The sequence below is a fragment of the Mixophyes fleayi genome, chromosome 1 (genome assembly GCF_038048845.1).
Source record: "Mixophyes fleayi isolate aMixFle1 chromosome 1, aMixFle1.hap1, whole genome shotgun sequence".
In the NCBI taxonomy this organism is placed as follows: domain Eukaryota; kingdom Metazoa; phylum Chordata; class Amphibia; order Anura; family Limnodynastidae; genus Mixophyes; species Mixophyes fleayi.
The window spans coordinates 144,628,637-144,648,479 of NC_134402.1; the positions used below are offsets into that span (position 1 = coordinate 144,628,637).

At 42.0% G+C, this 19,843-nt stretch overlaps 1 protein-coding gene across 2 annotated transcripts in view; it reads left to right on the top strand.

Annotated features, from left to right (window-relative positions):
• LOC142143461 (alcohol dehydrogenase 1) overlaps positions 1-10,282 on the top strand; it is a 30,992-nt gene extending 20,710 nt beyond the window's left edge. For both annotated transcript variants that reach the window (XM_075201315.1, XM_075201323.1), the window contains exons 5-9: positions 2,198-2,417; positions 5,025-5,285; positions 7,605-7,740; positions 9,208-9,346; positions 10,121-10,282. In XM_075201315.1, coding sequence (XP_075057416.1) covers positions 2,198-2,417; positions 5,025-5,285; positions 7,605-7,740; positions 9,208-9,346; positions 10,121-10,145 — 781 coding nt within the window. In that variant the 3' untranslated portion in view covers positions 10,146-10,282. The remainder of the gene's footprint in view (positions 1-2,197; positions 2,418-5,024; positions 5,286-7,604; positions 7,741-9,207; positions 9,347-10,120) is intronic.
• The last annotated feature ends 9,561 nt before the right edge of the window (positions 10,283-19,843 follow it).

Genomic DNA, 19,843 nt, shown 5'->3' on the forward strand with positions numbered 1-19,843 from the left:
AACAACACCACCATCTCCTCTGTCACCCAACTCCGCTGCCTAGGCGTCACTCTTGACTCCTCTCTCTCTTTTGCCCCCCACATTCTTTCCCTTGCCCAGTCCTGTCGCTTCCAACTTGCCCGCATCCGTCCCTTCCTCTCTCAGGATGCCACCAAAACCATCATCCACGCACTCATCATCTCCCGCCTGGATTATTGCAACCTTCTCCTCACTGGCCTCCCCCACTCCCATCTCTCCCCCCTCCGCTCTATACTCAACGCGGCTGCAAGATTCATCTTCCTCTCACGCCGCTCCTCCTCTGCCTCCCCTCTCTGCCTCGCCCTACACTGGCTTCCCTTCCCCTATAGAATCCTCTTCAAACTCCTCACCACCACATACAAGGTTCTCTCCCACTCTACTGCCCTTACATCTCTAACCTCCTCTTCATACACACTCCTGCCCGCTCCCTGCGCTCAGCCAATGATCGCCGCCTCTCCTCCTCTCTTCCTCTCTTATCACTTCTTCACACTCCAGAGGTTATTTATGTTGTCATATGTCCCATCTTTGACAGACAGATGTTTCATCCAATGGGGGGAATCGTGATGAATAGATTTGCTCCTCCTTTTGTATTGAGCCAGCTGTTTGTAGTTATATCTTCCACATCATGTATTAGTAATTATAAGGCTAAGATTACATTTGGTAGACTGGTAGTATACCATAAATAAATGCAGAAATAAACCAAAGTGTGAGGAGCAAATCTATTCATCGCGATTCCCCCCATTGGATGAAACATCTGTCTGTCAAAGATAGGTAATTTATGTTGTCATATGTCCCATCAGCAGCCTACCCGGAGCATGGGCGCCTATTAAAAGCTAATCAACGGGCCCCCCTTTACAATCCCTGAGGAAGCCCCGAGGTGAAACGCGTCGGATTGAAGCCACACATCTACACACTGCACAGCTATTTGCAGTTTTGCTGTGAACAACCATATTCAAACCCACCGCTACAAGCGGCGGTATCATAGTCGCATGCGCAACATTATCCATTCCAAGACGGACACTTCCGCCAGGCAGCAGGACGCGAGAACATCTCCACGGCAACGGGCCCAAAACACAAGGGAGCGATTCAGGTTAGGATTAACCACAACTATGTGAACTGTATTCCGCTTCACTAAGGGTAAGTCCTTTAACCAGTCTCCACATTTGGGCTCACCCGATGGACCTGTCTGGCATTTATAACCGCTCCTAAACCAGGATTTGTCTCAGGACTGAACTATTCCTATTTGGGGATCATTCACTGTATGCATTATTTCCACTTGTTTCATATCCTCACTCAGGAGGAATGGATTTATGAAATCCACAATTGGACATTGTTTGCAACTATCATAAGATACGTGTTGGACTCGTAGACTGAAACTCAGCACTTGTTGCACACACGGTCAGCCCGATCGGCTACCAGCTGGTACACCAATATCATTTATGTATTTTGCTCCAATTATTGCCTATCTATGCTTGCTATTTATGCTTATTGTATGTAATGTGCTGTTAGTGACCTACCACAATAAGGTCATTTCACCACTGCTATTTATGTATTTATGTACAGCACTTCATGAGCATTGCAAGTATACTATTTATTAAACTGTATATTTTACAAGGTAACATTGTTTATGCGCCCAGGGACTAACAATTATTACCACTGTATCTAAGGGTTAAGCCACCCTTCAAACCTTTCCCTTTCCCTTCCCCTTCCCCCTTTTTCCCCTCGGTCCCACGTGGCTGCAGTGTCCACAATCCATACTTGTAGGGAGCGCTGAATCACCAACTTTTCTATAAAATAGTTTGTTTGCTAAATCAAAGGGTGGACTCTGATCATGAATTGCTGTCTTTATACAAATGTGCTCTGTTGTCGTCATTTTGGAGCCAACAGCTGTAAATCAGCTATAAAACTGGCAGTTGAGGATGTGGACTTTTCAATATGTTAAGTGATTTTACTTTACTTTTAAAAGAAATAATGTATTGCTATAATACCCCAATGATGTTTGCATTCAGTCCAAACGGCCAAAATAAGCGTGCTGTCCAAGCTTAAAAGTGAATAGTCCATTCCAAAGTCTGTAAAATAAAATGTTTAAATTGGGTAACAATTTGCATGTTTAAAAACTGGTGAAAACATAAGACATAATGATGAAGTGCTATTAAAATATATTCTTTATATTAAACAGTATTGGTAAATACAATGGAGTGTTATTGGACAACACCAGCAGATTTACCTGCAAGGGAAAAGTTATTCACCACTTCATCAGCACCAGCACTTTTACTGAGTACACTGTGGTGGATGAAATTGCTGTTGCTAAGATACATAAGGATGCACCTCTGGACAAAGTCTGCTTGATTGGCTGTGGTTTTTCAACAGGATATGGCTCTGCTGTGAACACTGGTAAAGTAAGTTCTGAATGTGCATTATTCCCAGTCTGTAAAAGAAATGCATGTGGTACACTTTGGTTCCTTTACTTTCCTGTCATTAGTTCTAAAACAAACCGTTATGCGAGTGTCTGATTGGCATCCTTTTTACATGTATATAAGTTAAGGTTTGGACTTAAAAATGGACATTCTGCCTCCTGTGTCCCTCAACTCTTCTTTTGGTGGTGCCTGTGGCCATTCAGTTCACTGGATACAAGAAATGGTATCTGTAGCTAGACACAGAAAGCACATTCTGCAGTTCTCCTTGGTTACTAGTTTAAAATTCTATCCCCCTGTTTTAGGTACCTCATGTGTTTGTGTGACTCCCATCATCTGTAAGTGCCTCCATTGACTGAACATAAGGTTTTATTTCATTAGCATGAGGCCCATGAGAAAATACTTAAATGCTGCCCTCATCATGTAATATTGGATAGCACTACTCTAGTTTAACAATAGATTGATATCTAGTTTCAGGCAGGTGCAAGAAAGCACCTCTGATTAATAGTGCTGAGTACACGGCAATTACAGACATGTAGTAGTTTATATTGTCTAACTATGTAAAGCTTGGGTGGTTCTGTCTTCCACTGTTCTGTCATTGTAGTCCTTACACCTGCAATGATGTCTTATAATACCCCTTACCACTAGGCCATGAATAAGGTTTTTTTTTTAATTTGAGTATTATCACGCATGTTTAATAATAGGTGGGCTTTTGAAGGAATTAGTCTGAATATACAAAAGGTGAAATATGTTTATTTAAGCCCCCCCACCTAAAATATCCACATTTACCAATATGGATGCAGTCTTGCCCAGCAGTGTCCTCATACTCATTACTTTATATAGCTCTGCTCACATATTTTGTGGCCACACTTGCCTAGCATTGTCCAAATATACAGTATGATTGGTAGTGTCCAGATACACATTCTGTCTTGCAGCACTAGCTACACATTGTGCCCACAGTGTTGTGCATGCATAATGTGTCCAAATACATCATATGCCCAGCAATGCCCACATACATGGTGACAATGATGTCCTTGCTTGACAATATACACATAAGCATTGTGGTGATGTACATATGGTGCTCAGCAGTGCCCAAATATGCTAATTTTTCTGCTGTGCTAACCCATATACACAGTGTCCTGACCAGAATATGAGCCAGTATGAGTGCTATTTGTGCACATTCTGTCTGGAGTATTACTGTTTTATCCACATACAATGACGATACTGCTTGCCAATCTGAGCCCCAGCTTACTTGGACATCAGATGTTTGCATGGGCCTGCAGTTATTGGAGGAGGTGTACCCAGTCATGACATGCATTGGGATGTCATAGCATTGTCATATAAACTGACTTCCTCCAAATAACTTTTTCCTTATTGTGTGCAGGACCTGTGTCACGCTTAGTGATTCATAAAAAGCAGACCTGGAACAATGGGAGATTTTGCAACAAAAGGCTTGGTAGAAAAAATATGGTGTCTTGTTTAATTTAGGCATTGTTTTACACAGCTAGTAAAATATATGAAAAATACATTACAGCCCCATCTAAACAGTATTCAATGAGAGCCTATTCTATTGGCCAATATACAATGCACAGTTGTTCTACTGACCTTTATGCAATACATACAGCATTCTAGTGGCCCATAAATCACATTCTGGTAACCTATATACAATACGGACAGCATCTTGGCACAGTATAGAACCAAAATCCCTGACTAGGTATGCACTCTAATTATTGCTGGAGGTACATTGTCAAATAAAGATCTTTGGTGGTTACAGGTACTTGGTGCTTTCTGCTTCTGTCTATGGTTCTGCTTGGCTCCAGCAGTGTACTCTTTCCTAGTGGAAGTGTTTGAAAGTTGTCATGATCACGTGGATCATTCCTAACACTTAAAGTGCACTCTGATTAGTGAAAAACTAGTTGGTCATTATTATTGCATCCCAACAAAGTTAGCAAGTAGAGGGGTTACTGTGACGCTGTGTACTTTCTCTCTACCAGCTACTGAAGTGGTGGGAGATGTGACATATCTAAAATAGCCAGGTTGGGGTCACAGGAGGACCAGATGGTCCTTCAATTGGTCAGCCCAATGTTGTCCATACAGCTTTCCCACAGATAGGCATTCGCCATATTTGATGATAAAGCTATTCAGTTGTTGACTTGCACAGCTGACCTACTTCTGCCATTGTAAGACTAGAAGACGGCAAAGGGATAGGACACCATGCTGTATTAGCTGATGCACGCTTTCGTAACACTGCTGTTTGTATAGTTGCAGGACTTCATCAAAAGAGATATATAACATACCTGTCTTGCTTCCAAAATATCCTCCTGGTTTATAGAACAGAAGAGGTGCAGGCAGTAAATATCTGACCTTTATTTAGGGAATTCAGTCTTTTTCTACCAAAGCTTCTCAGTGATATAATAATTTATTATCAGTAAGAAGATGATTATAGAATCTAGGGAAAGCCATATATCATGAATATTATGTATTTCTTTCTTTCTTTTTTTTAAACTACTAGATATGGAAATTTGCACTCTTTAGTAAAGACATAGTATCACTTTGTCAGAGGTTCAATAAGCGATATTCTATCTATTACAGGTTAAGCCTGGTTCTACGTGTGCAGTATTTGGTTTAGGGGGTGTCGGCTTGTCTGTGGTTATCGGATGTAAAGTAGCGGGTGCTTCCAGAATTATTGGAGTTGATTTAAACAACGATAAATTTGCAAAGGCCAAGGAGTTTGGAGCCACTGAATGTATCAACCCAAAAGATTACAAACTTCCCATCCATGAAGTTCTGGCACAGATGACTAATGATGGAGTGGATTATGCGTTTGAGGTGGTTGGAAACACTACAGTCATGGTTAGTAGAAGACATGTCTTAAAAAATGATTGGATAAGTGTATTTATTTCACAAACTAGAATTGTTTTATTCATTATAAATGGATACATTCAAGGATAAATTAGTTAGGAGAAAATACAGTTTGAGGGTGCAGTTTTGCACCTTGACAAAACAATGTTGCACTGCTGGGGGAGCAGACTTAAAATGTGTATACCGTAGTGAGGGAGGGGGACATCATAGTTCAATTTTAATTACTGATTGCATATAGCCTCACAATCCAATGTAGCAACCGCCAATCAAACATGGATTAACCTATGGTATTGTCCTACCGAGTATGGTGTTGTGAATATTTGCAGATAGAGACTTTGAGTTTGTTTTTTGATACATCGTTAGAAGCACACACCGGCCAGGAGCGGGATCGCTATTTGGAAGGAGGATCTTCTGCATAGATTATCTGGACACACCATCTGGGGAGGGAGGTAAGTGCACTACCCAACCTTCCCAGACTTGTGGCCTTTTGTTTTTATTGTGACATTGTTTTAACAGCACTGTTTGAGTGGCGGTTGCTACATTGGATTGTGAGGCTATAATCAGTAACAATCAGTACAATCAGTAACCAGCCCCATACATACATATGGATACCACATCTTCTAGAGATACCTGCCTAATTTTAATAGTAAGTCCACATTTAGCCCAATATTGGCATCCATAACTGTTTTTTTACATTTTTACATATTTGTACTTTATATTGCCTCTTATTTACACTATCCCTTGTATCCCTCTATTGCGCTGGGGAATCCATTGTTGTTTATTCCTAGGGGTCGAGACCACCCTTTTATCTGTTCCTCCGGCTGCCTATTTTCATCCATCACGCGGATAGCGCGGATCCCCCACACTCTATTTTCAATTTTAATTACCAATGTAAAAAAGCAAAACTGCACATTATAATATGCACGCGAAATCAGCCAGCAATTTCACTAAATGCAAAACAAAACTAGAATTTAAGCCCCTTGCATTGTAGCATGGTTTGTCTAAATGCAAATTTGCACTCTTTAGATGAATTTGCTTCTCCTGATGGACTGATGCATCTCCATGCAGCTTACCAGACTGATAGCTGCAAGAATACCAAGAAAAAAAACAAAACTTGCCAACATCAGTAATTAATAGAAGTGAGATGCCCCCACAAACCTTAGGGAGACGCCTCTCACACTTTCCACAAGGCAAGCAAAAGACGGGTGTGACAGGATGGACCGCCTATGCCACCCTGTCTGTTGCTGGGAACTGGCTGGGCTTACTTTGCCGCCTTTCCCTTTTGTTATTCCAAATGCGCCTTCTTGCTGCAGTAGGATGAGCTTACATGTGCTGCCACCAGTGGACTTCTTACTGGCATCCAGTACCGGGTTTCTTCTGGATAACTGACACAGCAAGTGTACCCTGTTACTGGTGTACCTGGGCTGGTACTCCTGACCTCTTACTATGGATCATGGAGGCTGTGGATAGATCCCCCCCCCTGGCTTATCACACTGGCCAGTGCTGCAGGGTAGCAGGCAGAGCAGTGGTACTAGAAAACTTTGGTCCAAACCTCAAAACAACTGGGAACGGATTAGATTTGGGGTCTAATCTGCAGGTCACAGGAATACAGGAATACAGAAATATTGAATGTTACAAGCAGGTCTATGAAGCAAGATGTTTGTTTGCTCTCACCTGGTTAAAAGTACCCGGTGAGCAGGTCAGATGTAACTAGAACAAGTTTCCAATACAAGCTAGTGCCTTTTTATTCAGATTAGACACAGGCTATTTTTAGCATCAGGATATAACAATAATTTTTTTTGGGGATCTGTGCAGGATGCATTTAGCGATGACCCCAGGTTTGCATTGAACGCATATGTGCCAGGTTCATGTACACATTTTGAATCTGCCCTCCAGCACTTGAAAGACAAATGCCATCTAACAGGCACATATGCATCTATGTCCAAGTCAGACTTGTTGCTTTTACGTGAACACGACTTTATTGTAGTCGTCTATACGAACCTTCCATTGTCCACCTCTGTAAATATAAGTCGAAGTGTAGATGAGTCTACATAGGGACTTGCGCATTTTTTGTGCACATGCACTGTACCAAAATGTGTGTATTACACAAAAAAAGTTTGCATCAGGTCCATAGACCTCAAGTTGCAGAATGAAAAGGGAATTCACATCAAAATGCTGCAGATATTTCACAGGTTGTGTATAATTTTTTTATTTTTTTTAGTTTTGGAGAATCCTTTTTCTGAATTGTATGTAAATGTGTTTCTCAACATTAACACTAGGTGAATGTTTAATTGTGTGTAATTTAATTAGACTTCAGCTCTTCAATCTTCTCACTTTGGCTGTGGAAAAACAGTAATTGTTGGATTGGCTCCATCAACTGCTAAGATGACTTTTGATCCATTACTGATTCTCACTGGACGTATGCTGGTAGGAGCTGTGTTTGGAGGTAATAATATTACATGCATTTCTGTGATATGAGATTGAAGTATCAGAACATGAAATATGTAAATGTTGAATAAATGCACAAATGATTGTCTACTGGGTTATGTAACTTTTATTCCATAACTGATATCAAATGAATATTAAGTAACAAGAGTCTCAAGAAAATAGTGATGATGAACTGCAAGGAATAGAGAATACACATTTCAGTAGCCATACCAGATTTGTCTTTAAAGTCCCACATAAATCCAAACTGCACAAGGTGGCTGTAAACCATATTTGTAAATACGGAATGAAGGTCTAAAAGTGTGATGCTTGAAATAGGCAGCCCTGATGTCCTTTTATTATGGTTTATGAGAGAAGCATCACTAATCCTAGGGCATCCATATAACCTGATAAAAAGGGCCTCTCATCTGTCCCACACTTCATTTCTGTGTCTACAATAGTCCTCTCTGGTGACTAGTATACAAAGGACCATTCTGGTGTTAACTAAGCAAAACTAAGGTAAATCTACTGGCAAATATATAGATCATACACACACACACACACACACACACACACACACACACACACACACACACACTATTCTCCAGAATTGACTATCACAACTGTATAATGCAGTGTCCATTCTGGGGGTTTATGCACAAAGCAGACTCTCAATCTGGGACTAGTATATAAAACAGCCCTCCAATCTCTGGTGTGTAGTGTATAATAGATTTAAAATCTGATAACCAGTGTAAAGCAGACCTTCAATATCTGCTGGCTAGACCTCCAAAACTCCCTCCCTGTACTCACTATTAGGCACTTCACTGATTTGCTCATTGATAGGAGTAAATTACATTGAGCCATCAATTACACTTTGCAAATGGCTCCTCAGGTTGCTTAGTTCATAGTATGAGACAGGACCCTGTACAGGTCCCTGTCTAAAGCTATGAACAGTCAATGAAGAAGCTGTTAGCTAGAAATAATGGCTCTCTACAGTTCCTTCCCCTCGCTATGAGCAAGTTGCAGAGCTAGAGATCAGGGTTGGTGGGGGCTGACACAAGTGTTCTGGGCTCCTTATGTAACTGATCGGGGGCACTATTCTGGGGGTAGAACAATAACAAATCATATTATAACACAGAAATACACTTTGCCCGTACAATATAATGTTTAACGTAAGGGGTGGTTTTTTTTTATTTATTTTTTTGTGGAAGTTGCATTCATATATTCTATGCATGTAATAATTATTCATTTTATATATACATTAGTATAAACTGCAATGTATCCAGGAGATTTAGCAGTAAATTAATTTGGCAGTGAACAGGTAGGCTCTTTAGGATAGGGAGAATGCCTGTTGGTAATTATGTACACCAAAAAGTTTCAGCTGTAATTTTTACTTCAATAAGTTCAAATGTTGGAGAGATGTCACTTTATTTTAAATACAATTTTATAACAATTAAACGCCCAATGTAATCTTTGCTTTATCTTACAGGTTGGAAGAGCAAAGATGATGTGCCAAAACTGGTGTGTGATTATATAAATAAGAAATTTGAATTTGATGGGCTCATAACACACAACTTGCCATTTGACAAAATCAATGAAGGATTTGAACTTCTGCGTAAAGGAGAAAGGTATGTCACTTGTATGTACTGTAGATATGTGTTCATTATTGTATCTGTATCATTCTAAAAATATAGCTCGTTAATGAAGGAGTGTTAAAAATGCTTGACAACCTCTAACCAGTTCAAAATTCTATTGCATTTTCCTGGATTAATGGCCGCAAACATAATTTGTGGCACAACTATCAATTAGAAGTTGTGGTTCAAAAATTACGGCATTGCATTGCAGTTTGCATTCTAAATTCGTTGCTTAAGGTTCATTTTAAGTTTGTAGTCTTGTTAAAAATAGTTTTTTTTTTAATTATTTTAAACACTAAGATTTTTAAATAGTAGAACAGTATTTCAACACTCTTCCCTCCTGAACGTCAAGGTTTAGAATTCGTATTGGTTGTTCATGTTCGAGGTTCATCCTTTAAAACTGTTAAAATGTATCCATTTAAGAGGGAACCAGCTTGAATATGGTAGAACTGGCTTCATCAAAAATGCAAATTCAGCAAGCCATCTCTAGAAACAATACATGGGCTGTTCAAGAATCACTAGTGAGCTCACAGTATAATGGAGGGATTTTTTTTGTCTTTAGACAAAAAGTGTTCATTTATTTAATTAGGCTGCATCTCTAAGGGGTGTCCTATACGTATGTAACCAACTTCCACTTGCATACCCTTAAAACATATGCCCCACTCTAAAAGCAAGCCCTAAATTATCTGGCAGTCACTCATTCACTGTAATTAATAACAGGTATGTGAGGTATGTTTATTAACGTATATCAATGTGCTTTCTCTTCAGTATCCGCACCGTGTTGATGTTTTGAAGAACCTGCTCTGATGAACTCCTATTGGTGTCTTTAAACGAAACATGATATTCGTTTATCAACGCATTAAACTTTTTTGCGACATTCAAATAGGTTGTGTTAGAGGTGAATTATAATAAAAAAAAAAGGCTTATAAATACTGTGTCTTTATTTCTTATATTGCCCATACTTTTTGACCTTTTTACTGGAGAGGAGGTGAAGTGAGAACAGGGGAGAGTTGGGAGCAGCAAATCGCATAATTTTTGGCCCAAAATGACATGACTGCATTTGGCCACAGGGGGCAGGGCTAAAATGACACCAATAACTTCATGGAGGTTCCCATCTTGCCCACTTCACTAGGACGTTAACAGGATGCGGGAGAATGGATTGCTCCCCTTGAGTCTGGGAGACCTACGTGGTATTCAGTAGTTTCCAACTCCAGGAGAGTTGGAAAGCGTATTACCTAGACATATATTCTCCACAATCATGTATAATACGATCTCACATCTTTGGACAACAATACTGTACTCCTTTGTCCAGAGAGATCAATTTCATTTTATCAAAAAATGGTATTGATGAAAGATAAATATAAGGAAGCCGGTATGCACATAAACCTGCTTTACTGCAGTGAAGTACAAAAATAATATGTGATTTTTTTAAAGACTGAGATTTATCACATGAGTGAATGTTTTCTGCTTAGAAAAAGGCGGAAGGGGGTAACCAGTACATGCTAAACTTTAATAACTTGGCCCATAATTCAAACGTGTACTAAATATCTGTAAATGAAAGCTTACTTAACTAATTACCTTTTTAAAGCGGTGGTAGTCAGCATATCGATTCTGACTACCCCGACAAGACTTACCTGACACCTTCACACAGAAGTGCTCCTTCCTCACGAGGCTCCAGGACGACTGATGTGCCAAGCAGGGCCTGATCAACCACTAGGCTGACCAGGCTGCAGTCTGGGGCGCTGGGTCCCGGGGGGCGCTGCACTGTGGGTATTTTTTTCTTCATTCATTTTTTTTTTCGGGGTGGGGGAGGGGGGGGGGTCGCCACTCGGGATCGCCGCGCGGGGGGGGGGGGGGGGGTCGCCGCGGGGGGGGTGGAGGACTCAACGATCAAAAGCATTGGTGGTCAGTGGTTAGCAACACACAGCCAATCGCCAGGCTGCCTGTTTCTGTGCAGCAGACAGGAAGCAGAACGTCTTCACTTCCTATCTGCTGATCTGAGGAGAGGAGTGACGCTGGCACAACTGCAGGTAAGTGAAGAGGGGAACTGCCCTGCATATCTATAGGGAGGGGGGGGGGAACTGCCCTGCATATCTATAGGGAGGGGGGGGAACTGCCCTGCATATCTATAGGGAGGGGGAGAACTGCCCTGCATATCTATAGGGAGGGGGAACTGCCCTGCATATCTATAGGAAGGGGGGGGGGAACTACCCTGCATATCTATAGGGAGGGGGGGAACTACCCTGCATATCTATAGGGAGGGGGGGGACTACCTTGCATATCTATAGGGAGGGAGAGGGGGGACTGTCATGCATATGTATAGGGAGGGAGAGGGGGGCTGTCATACAAATCTATAGGGTGGGAGGGGGGGCTGCCATGAAAATCTATAGGGAGGTAGAGAGGTTGATATGTATGAAGGAGGGCAGAGGAGGGGGGGCTGATATATGTGACTGGGGGAGTTTTGATGTGATGGGGGGGATAGCTAGCTAGCAGAGTGGAGGTAAGGAAAATAGCTGCAAGGGGGATGGATGCAGGGTGGGAGGTAAAGAAAATGGCTGCAGCAGGGGTTAAGGAAAATGGCTGTGCGGGGGGGTTGTGGTTAAGGAAAATGGCTGCAGGGGCTTTTTAAAAAATAGAGCAGCTTTGGGGGGCAGAATTTCATGATTGTGTGGTGGTCACATGGGTGGTCTCAGCAATCACTAGAATGCTAAATATTAGTGAGATGGGGCTGGTAGAGGTTTGTATTTGATTGACAACAAATATTCAGATATTGCTTATATATACCTGTCCAATGGGGTACTTTTAGCTGGCCATAATAGAGTATTTTGTTTTAACTAAAGGGCCTAATCATTCAGGGTTTGCATTATAATACATTTTTGCATTTTCAAAAAAGGACGCCAACTTTCCAGAAGCCAACGAGAGGATAACAAAGTTGCAAGAAAGAAGAGCAAGGACAGGTAAGAGACAATTGCACAATCTGTCTAAATTTGAATGCTGGAGAATACACCTGAACATTCATATTCAGGAGTGTTCCTATACACCTATATATTCGGAGGAGGGGGGGGGGGGGGGGGCGCTGCGGCCGTATTAGCCTAGGGCGGCCAGAACCCTTAATCAGGCCCTGGTGCCAAGCGACTGGAAGCAATCACGATGAATGAAGAAGCCACTGCAACTTGATGACGTCACTGCCCACTGTGATGGCAGGGACGTCATCAAGTTGCAGCAGTATCTTCATTCATTGTGATTGCTTCCAGGCACATCACTCATCCTGGAGCCTCGTGGGGAAGGAGCACTTCGGTGGGAGGACGTCGGGGGTAAGTCTTGTCAGAATAATCGGCATCATTATTCTGTACCCCACCCTTTTAAAGCTTTGCTGACTATAAAAATCATGATTTATGATCATTTGAATAGTGCAGCAGTATTTGCAAGCAGACTTAATTTCTTCATCCATTATAGAAGTTATTTGCCATGAGCAGAATGAAAAGCAAAGTTTGTACACTCTTTCATTTATATCAGGCCTGTCCAACCTGCGGCCCCCCAGGTGTTGTGAAGCTACTAGCCCCAGCATGCTTTGCCTGTAGACAACCTGTTGATAGCTGGAAGGACATGCTGGGACTTGTAGTTTCACAACATCTGGAGGGCCGCAGGTTGGACAGGCCTGATTTATATGAAGCATGAAGGGAAAATCCCTGCTACCAGGGCATACACTTTATATTGAATCACTGAATAACTATTGCTGTTATAGCTTCTTTCACAGACTTTTCAATAAAGAAAAGTGTTTTACTGTCTCAATACTGTAGTTATTGTTACTAAATCATGCCAAATACAAAACTGTGTATAGCTGAGGTTGCTATGTGTAACACATTCACTATTCCTTTTTAGAATGTGTAAATCTACTACAACTTCTCAACTGAAGAAGAATTGCATGCATCACTAGTGGTACTGTAGAGTTGGCCAGGGCCGCCGAGAGGGGGGGGGGAGCGGGTACATTTTACCCGGGCCCGGGCTTGCCAGGGGGCCCGGACCGGGCCTTCGCTGCAAATTTGTTTGTTTTTTTTTGTTGGTTTTTTTTTTCATCTTCCGTCTTTTCATTTTAATTTTTTTTTTTCCGCGGGAGGGGGGGGGGGGGGGCGGGGGTCGGTCAGGCAAGATCGTTGGTGGGGGGAGCTGGGACAAAAAAAACAAACCAAAAAAAATTAATACTCACGTGATCGGCGCCGCGTCCCTCCTCGTTCTTCTCTGCACCATTCACACTGACTGTCGGGCGTGATGTCATCAAGTCACGCCCGTCAGTCAGTGAGGAGCGCCGCAGCCAGCATGAAGAAAGCAGCATGAAGACAGAAGAGAAGAGAAGAAAAGAAAGAAGCTGACAAAGGTAAGCAAAGAAATGGAGAGGCAAGAGGAGGAAAGAACAGAAAGGGACAGTACTATAAAGAAGGGGAAGAGAGGCACAGAGGAAAATAAAATGGGAAGAGAGGCACAAAGGAAAATAAAAGGGGAAGAGAAGCACAAAGGAAAATAAAATGGGAAGAGAGGCACAGAGGAAAATAAAAGGGGAAGAGAGGCACAAAGGAAAATAAAAGGGGAAGAGAGGCACAAAGGAAAATAAAATGGGAAGAGAGGCACAGAGGAAAATAAAATGGGAAGTGAGGCACAGAGGAAAATAAAATGGGAAGAGAGGCGCAGAGTGAAAAAAAGGGGGAGAAAGGCACAGAGGGAAAAAGAAGGGGGGAGAGCAGCATGGAGGGCACAGTGTGAGCATAAGGGGGCACAGTGTAGTTGTAATGAAGGGGCACAGTAATGTGTGTGATGGCACAGGGGGCTTGTTGCAATGTAGTGTGTGAGGTAGGTGGTGGCTAATTAATAGGTGCTATTTTGTTTGTAGGGTGATGGTGAGGCAATTTAATAGTGGGGACTATTAATTTAAGATGGGGAGGTTTGGGGGCTATTGAATGTTGGGGTGAGTTTAGGGAGAATGAGGTCTATTTATTAAATGTGACTATGAATTATTTAATGGCAGTGATGGTTGCAGGAAATAGGTATTGCTGGGGCTGTTTGCAGGAAGGGAAATAGGTTTATTTATTAAATGTGAATACTATTATTTTAATGTTGGGGCTGGAGGAAGACCTAATTATCAATTGTGGGTGCTATTGATTTAACGCCGGGGCTGGCTGTAATTTTCTAAATGTAGCCATTTTTTCCAAATAGGCCCTTCAACATTGCAGGATCCGGACAAGCCGCAACAAAAGAAAGCAGCAGCCACAGGTGGAGAAAGTGAGAAGAACAGGTAGGAGAGAGCAGCACAGTGTGTGAAATGTTGTGATTCTAGTAGGGACAATACCAATTTTTGGTGAGTGTTGTGCCCAATGTAAGGTGCAGGCCAAGACTGAACTGTTTGTGTACACACTGCATTCTTTGTATACTACACTGTGGTGCTAGATGTCCTGAAAGTCAGGAGTGCTTGGACATATGTGACGCTCCAGCGAATTGAGAGCCTAGTGATTTTGATGCTAGCCACGCCCCAATGGCGCATTTACCACGCCCCCAAATGCATGAACACACCTCCGAAAAATTTTGCGCCGTCGGTAGGCTAGCCACGCCCCAACGGCACATTGACACGCCCCTAAATGTATGACCACACCCCCGAAATTTTTTGCGCTTAGTCGACTATGAGGGGGGCCCCATGAATTTGTTGTACCCGGGCCCTGAATTCCTCTTGGCAGCCCTGGAGTTGGCCATATATTTAGTACAACAAATAATACTAAGAATTACATTCAACATACAGAATAAGAATATCCTTCGGAGAAATTTTGCACTGAGTGATGGCCTTTCAATGTCGTACAGCATTGAAGGGATGATTTTAGGGGAGGGGAAATAGAGCTGAGGACACTTCTGAAGTGCTTAGCGCACCTCCCTTCCCCATCAACCACATTGTAAAATTGGTAGACCTCATGCCATACATCCAGTTTAAGAACTGATCTTTTAGAAGTCTACTCAGCATACAGACCAAGAGAAGTTGTATTGTGTTCTTATCTATACATACAGAGAACAGATATCCAGAGAATTTTTACCGTGCTGGTGTTGCTACAAAAAAAAGCAAACTTGTTTACGAAGAATGCTACGGTACACTATTGTACTGTACTGTGGAGGGCCTGCCTGGAAATCCACTATATGACCTCATTGGTTGACTATAAATTTATTAGCTATATCAAACACCTTGACTAACCAGCAGTCACATGGGAATCAAGCACCAGTACCAATGAATAATACTCTCCAGTCTTCTGCTGGCTATGACTTTCTAGCTTTGCCTATTAATTGTAACTGAAAATTGTGCTCTACCTCAATTATTTAATGAATGTTATGAAATGAAAACTGGGATACAAAAAATGGTATAATTTCTTTATGTAAATAAAGACATTGAGCCTCTTCCTTCATCAAAGACACTGTTGCTATTCTAGCTACTTTAAGCAGCAGTCTGTACCAAAGACAGAAAATCTTCGTTTCACATATTGCAATACATTTTAAGTTGTTCAACTTATGCCAAGTCTGCCCCTTCTGTCCAGTCTTATGCTAAATATAAACATGAATGAATTCTGAATCTTAACATGATCATTGCTATGCATTTTATCTGGGTTGTCTTACCAGCACACAGCTTTTAACATCAAAGGAATTCCCTGACAGTTGGCAAGGGATGGGAGCTATGATTCAATGTCACATTAAATTAAGAGATAAACATGTGACCCTTTGATAAATTTTAGCAATAAGATTAGGGCATTGATATCATCTGTTGAACACTTGAGTCTTCCAGCCAGTTATTTTCTCTAACTACACCACCCAAGTCCCATTTCCAAATCCATAGTGAATTTTGGTAATGAACAGAAAATATTCCCAATTAGCAATTTGTATATGTTGGAGAGTAAATGAGAAGGGCAAGCAGGTGTCAATCACATCAATTCAAATATTGTCAATTCTCTACTTGTTTCCCTACGAGTTTCTGCTGAGAAAATGAAATTACTTAACACAGAAATTTTGTGCAATCTCCAGATAAAACAATTTGGCTTGTGTGCCTTCAAATGAAGGTACACATGAAGAGTTCACCAGCTGGCCAGTATGTATGATCCCAGCTTGAGACCACAATTTAACAAGCCCTATCCGTCCACAGTTTACCCCACTGGGTAAGGGTAGGGCAAATTGTTGGTTGTCGAAAGAGTGGTAAACTGTGCAGCTATGGTAATATTGCTGTGAGAGATTGTAGATAACATTCCTTTATTGCCACTCACTACTAGTCCTCCCTCGAAATTTTCCACTCAAGGATCCTACCACTCATAATAGCATGGTAGTATGTAGAAAAATGTGAGTCTGCGTCCGTGTAGTGTGTCATGTTTAAAGCGAGGTCACTTCCCACCCCACACAATGTCTCTTATCAGATGCTGTAGGTCTAGAACCAACAATGTGGGCTAAAGATGGGTATGGTCGATACACGATTCTCTGAAAAAAAAAAAATTTTGATAAAATTTGTCCTCCCTATCCAGAAGAAATTTGTTTTGAACTTTCTCGGGTCATTACAGATTTTGTTTTATGATGAGTTGGAAGTTATCTTTATAAAACTGAGATACCCTTATTAATAATTACACCCAAGTATCCAAGATGAGTCAATTGCCATTTGAAGTGAATGTATGTTTTAGACCCTCCACTATTTTGGGTGGAGTGGAGATGTTGAGTGCCACAGAATTTAAGTCATTTGTTTTAAATTTGGAGAATTTCCCAAATCTCTGGAATTCTTTGACTAAATGTGGGATGGATATTATAGGATTAATAACCACTGCTGAAATGTCATCCGCAAACAGCTAGGTTGTGGTGAACATTACGTACTCTGATACCTGAGATGTTAGGGTTCACCCTAATGGATCTGGCCAGCGCTTCCATGCAAATAACAAAGATAAGTGGTGATAGTGGTGCAGCGGTGCACGGAGGATTGTCAGGGGGGGGGTTTCCCCCCGCCGACCCAAAAAACCCAAAAAAAACAAAACACGAGAGAGAGCTGCTGCGCATGCGCAGCAGCTCTGTTTCGCCAGCGCTGTCCTATACAGCAGCCGCGGCGCTGTCTAAGAAGCGTCTGCGGCGGTGCTGTATACAATACAGCACCGCCGCGGACGCTTCTTTGACAGTGCTGCGGCTGCTGTATAGGACAGTGGCCACTTAGTTAGCGCAGGGGGGGTTTCTAGAGACTGTAAACCCCCCCCCCTGCGTGCGCCACTGTGGTGAAAGAACGTCATTCATTTTTGTTCTAGTAGTAGTGTGTACATATAGCAAGGCTCCTATTAAGTCCTGTCGGGCCCAATCCCAGCTGTGCCAACATCCAATCTAATTTGTCAAAAACCTCTTCGGCATCTGTAGAAAGTAACATAGATCGGATGATGGAATGTGAAGCTAACTGAATTAGGTCAATGTTGTCCATATCCTCTTGAACTAGGACAAATCCAACCTGGTTTGAATGGATGATTTTTGGTAACATCAGTTTCAATCTGTTTGCAATAAGTTTCACAAAAAGCTTCCCATTTACATTAAGTAGCAATATTGGCATATAGCTAGCACAATGGAATGGGTCCTTCCACTCCTTTTGTATGACAGTAATGTGTGTTTCAAAGGTCTGATTCCAGAACTTGTTTTCTTCCAATTGGCATTGTAGGCTTGAACCATCAGGGGTGCTAACTTCTCTTTGAAAGCTTTGTAATAAGAAATTGAAAAATCTGTCTGGTCCCAGATTTTTTTCACAGAAGGTGTGGATTAGACTAGAGTAAAAATACATAAAAACAATCTGACTTAAATAGAAAGGATCTGATCGAGTATTACTCAGTCCGTGGAACCTCAATAATAAAACATACCAAACAACTCAAGGAATTCTCCATAGGTCATTAGAGAAAAACAATCTCAAAATACGATATCAGTCCACTGGAGTAACGATCCCCAAATATGATCCACTGATGGCAATAGGTATGAAGAATGTAAATATATATGAATGCGTTAGTGGGCGAGGCGGCTGCGGGCACCGCCACGACTCTCTGGGCTCCCCTGCTGGCGTCCCGGCCGTCAATATGACAATCGGGATTTCACTCCCGATTTCTGCGCCCCGGTTGCCTGGGCAACAACTGGGACGCTCCAGCCTCCCTGTCGCTGCTTCCGGCTAACTGGTTAACAGGCGCGCGCGCACGCACAGGGCTCTTTAGCTTATAGCCAATCATGGCTATTCAGGTGTTTACTAGGAGGCAGTCTTATGTTTGGGCAGTTTATTATGCAGCTTAGCACTGCAGTACTATTGGCCACCAGCACTACTATCAATTAGGCTAGTCCTGTGGATGCTTGTAGGGCTCTGTTCTGATAGGACTGAGCCTCACTGCCGGTTATAGTGTCCTGTCTCCAGTATTGCTGCCTGCTCCTGTACTATTGTTTGGTGTTGAACCTGTTATTGATTACCCATGTATGACCTTTGTCTGTCCCTGGATTTTGAACCTGTGCTAGTGACCCTGACCAATTGTCTGTACCTGGATTCTGAACCACTGCCTGTGACCTTGACCTTTTGCCTGTACCTAACATCCTCTCTGGTGCTCTGTCCAGTCCGCTGATCTCTGGCCTGCCGCTACTCCGTGGGCTACCTCCTGTACCTGTGCGTTGCCGTGTTAGCATAAACTCATACTACTCTGAGCATAAGGCCTAGGGGCATCTGAGTACCTGTAAGCATAACCAGTCTCTACGGGTAAGGCGGCTGTTAAAGGTGAAGACCTCTTCTACCTGTTCTATGAGTTTATGCCGCACTGACGACCATAACAGAATGTAGAAGATGAATTCCGGATAGAAGTTTCAAACATAGTGAACTCCCATATTAATCACGGAGTTAATAATCCACACGCCAAAAGTGAGGAGAGGAAGAGAAATATTTATCTTACCGGTAAAAAATGCTACTAAATATATCCTCCGGAGGAGTTAGTCAGATCTCATCTGCAGTATTTCAGCGGGAGCTGCCCACTGTATGATAATTCAACAGTAGCTCCATATGCAACGCTGCCTCTTCACTGCCTTTCCAAGTGGTCCCTGCGGTCCTCAGGCTTTGCTGGTTTCAGACCTCTCTGTAAGATGCTGTCCAGTCCACAGACTGAGTAATACTCGATCAGACACAGCAGTCTATTGGGAGCTTGCTTCACTTTACATTTTATGCTATTGATTTTATGTTTTTTTATTTATGTGTGTTATTGATTGTGGTGCAATAAATTGTTTTATTTTCATTCTACCAATCCTTGCTATTTAAGTCAGATTGTTTTTATGTATTTTTACTCTACTCTCCACAGTGCGGTTATTCTTTTTTTTGTGTGGTGATTCTTGGTTAGGGTTTGCAATAGGCCCTGAACCAGTTGCAGTAGCGAGTAGACAATAATTTTCCAATATATCTGGTGTAATTGATACTCCAAGTTTGGATAAATTTACAGATTTATTTTC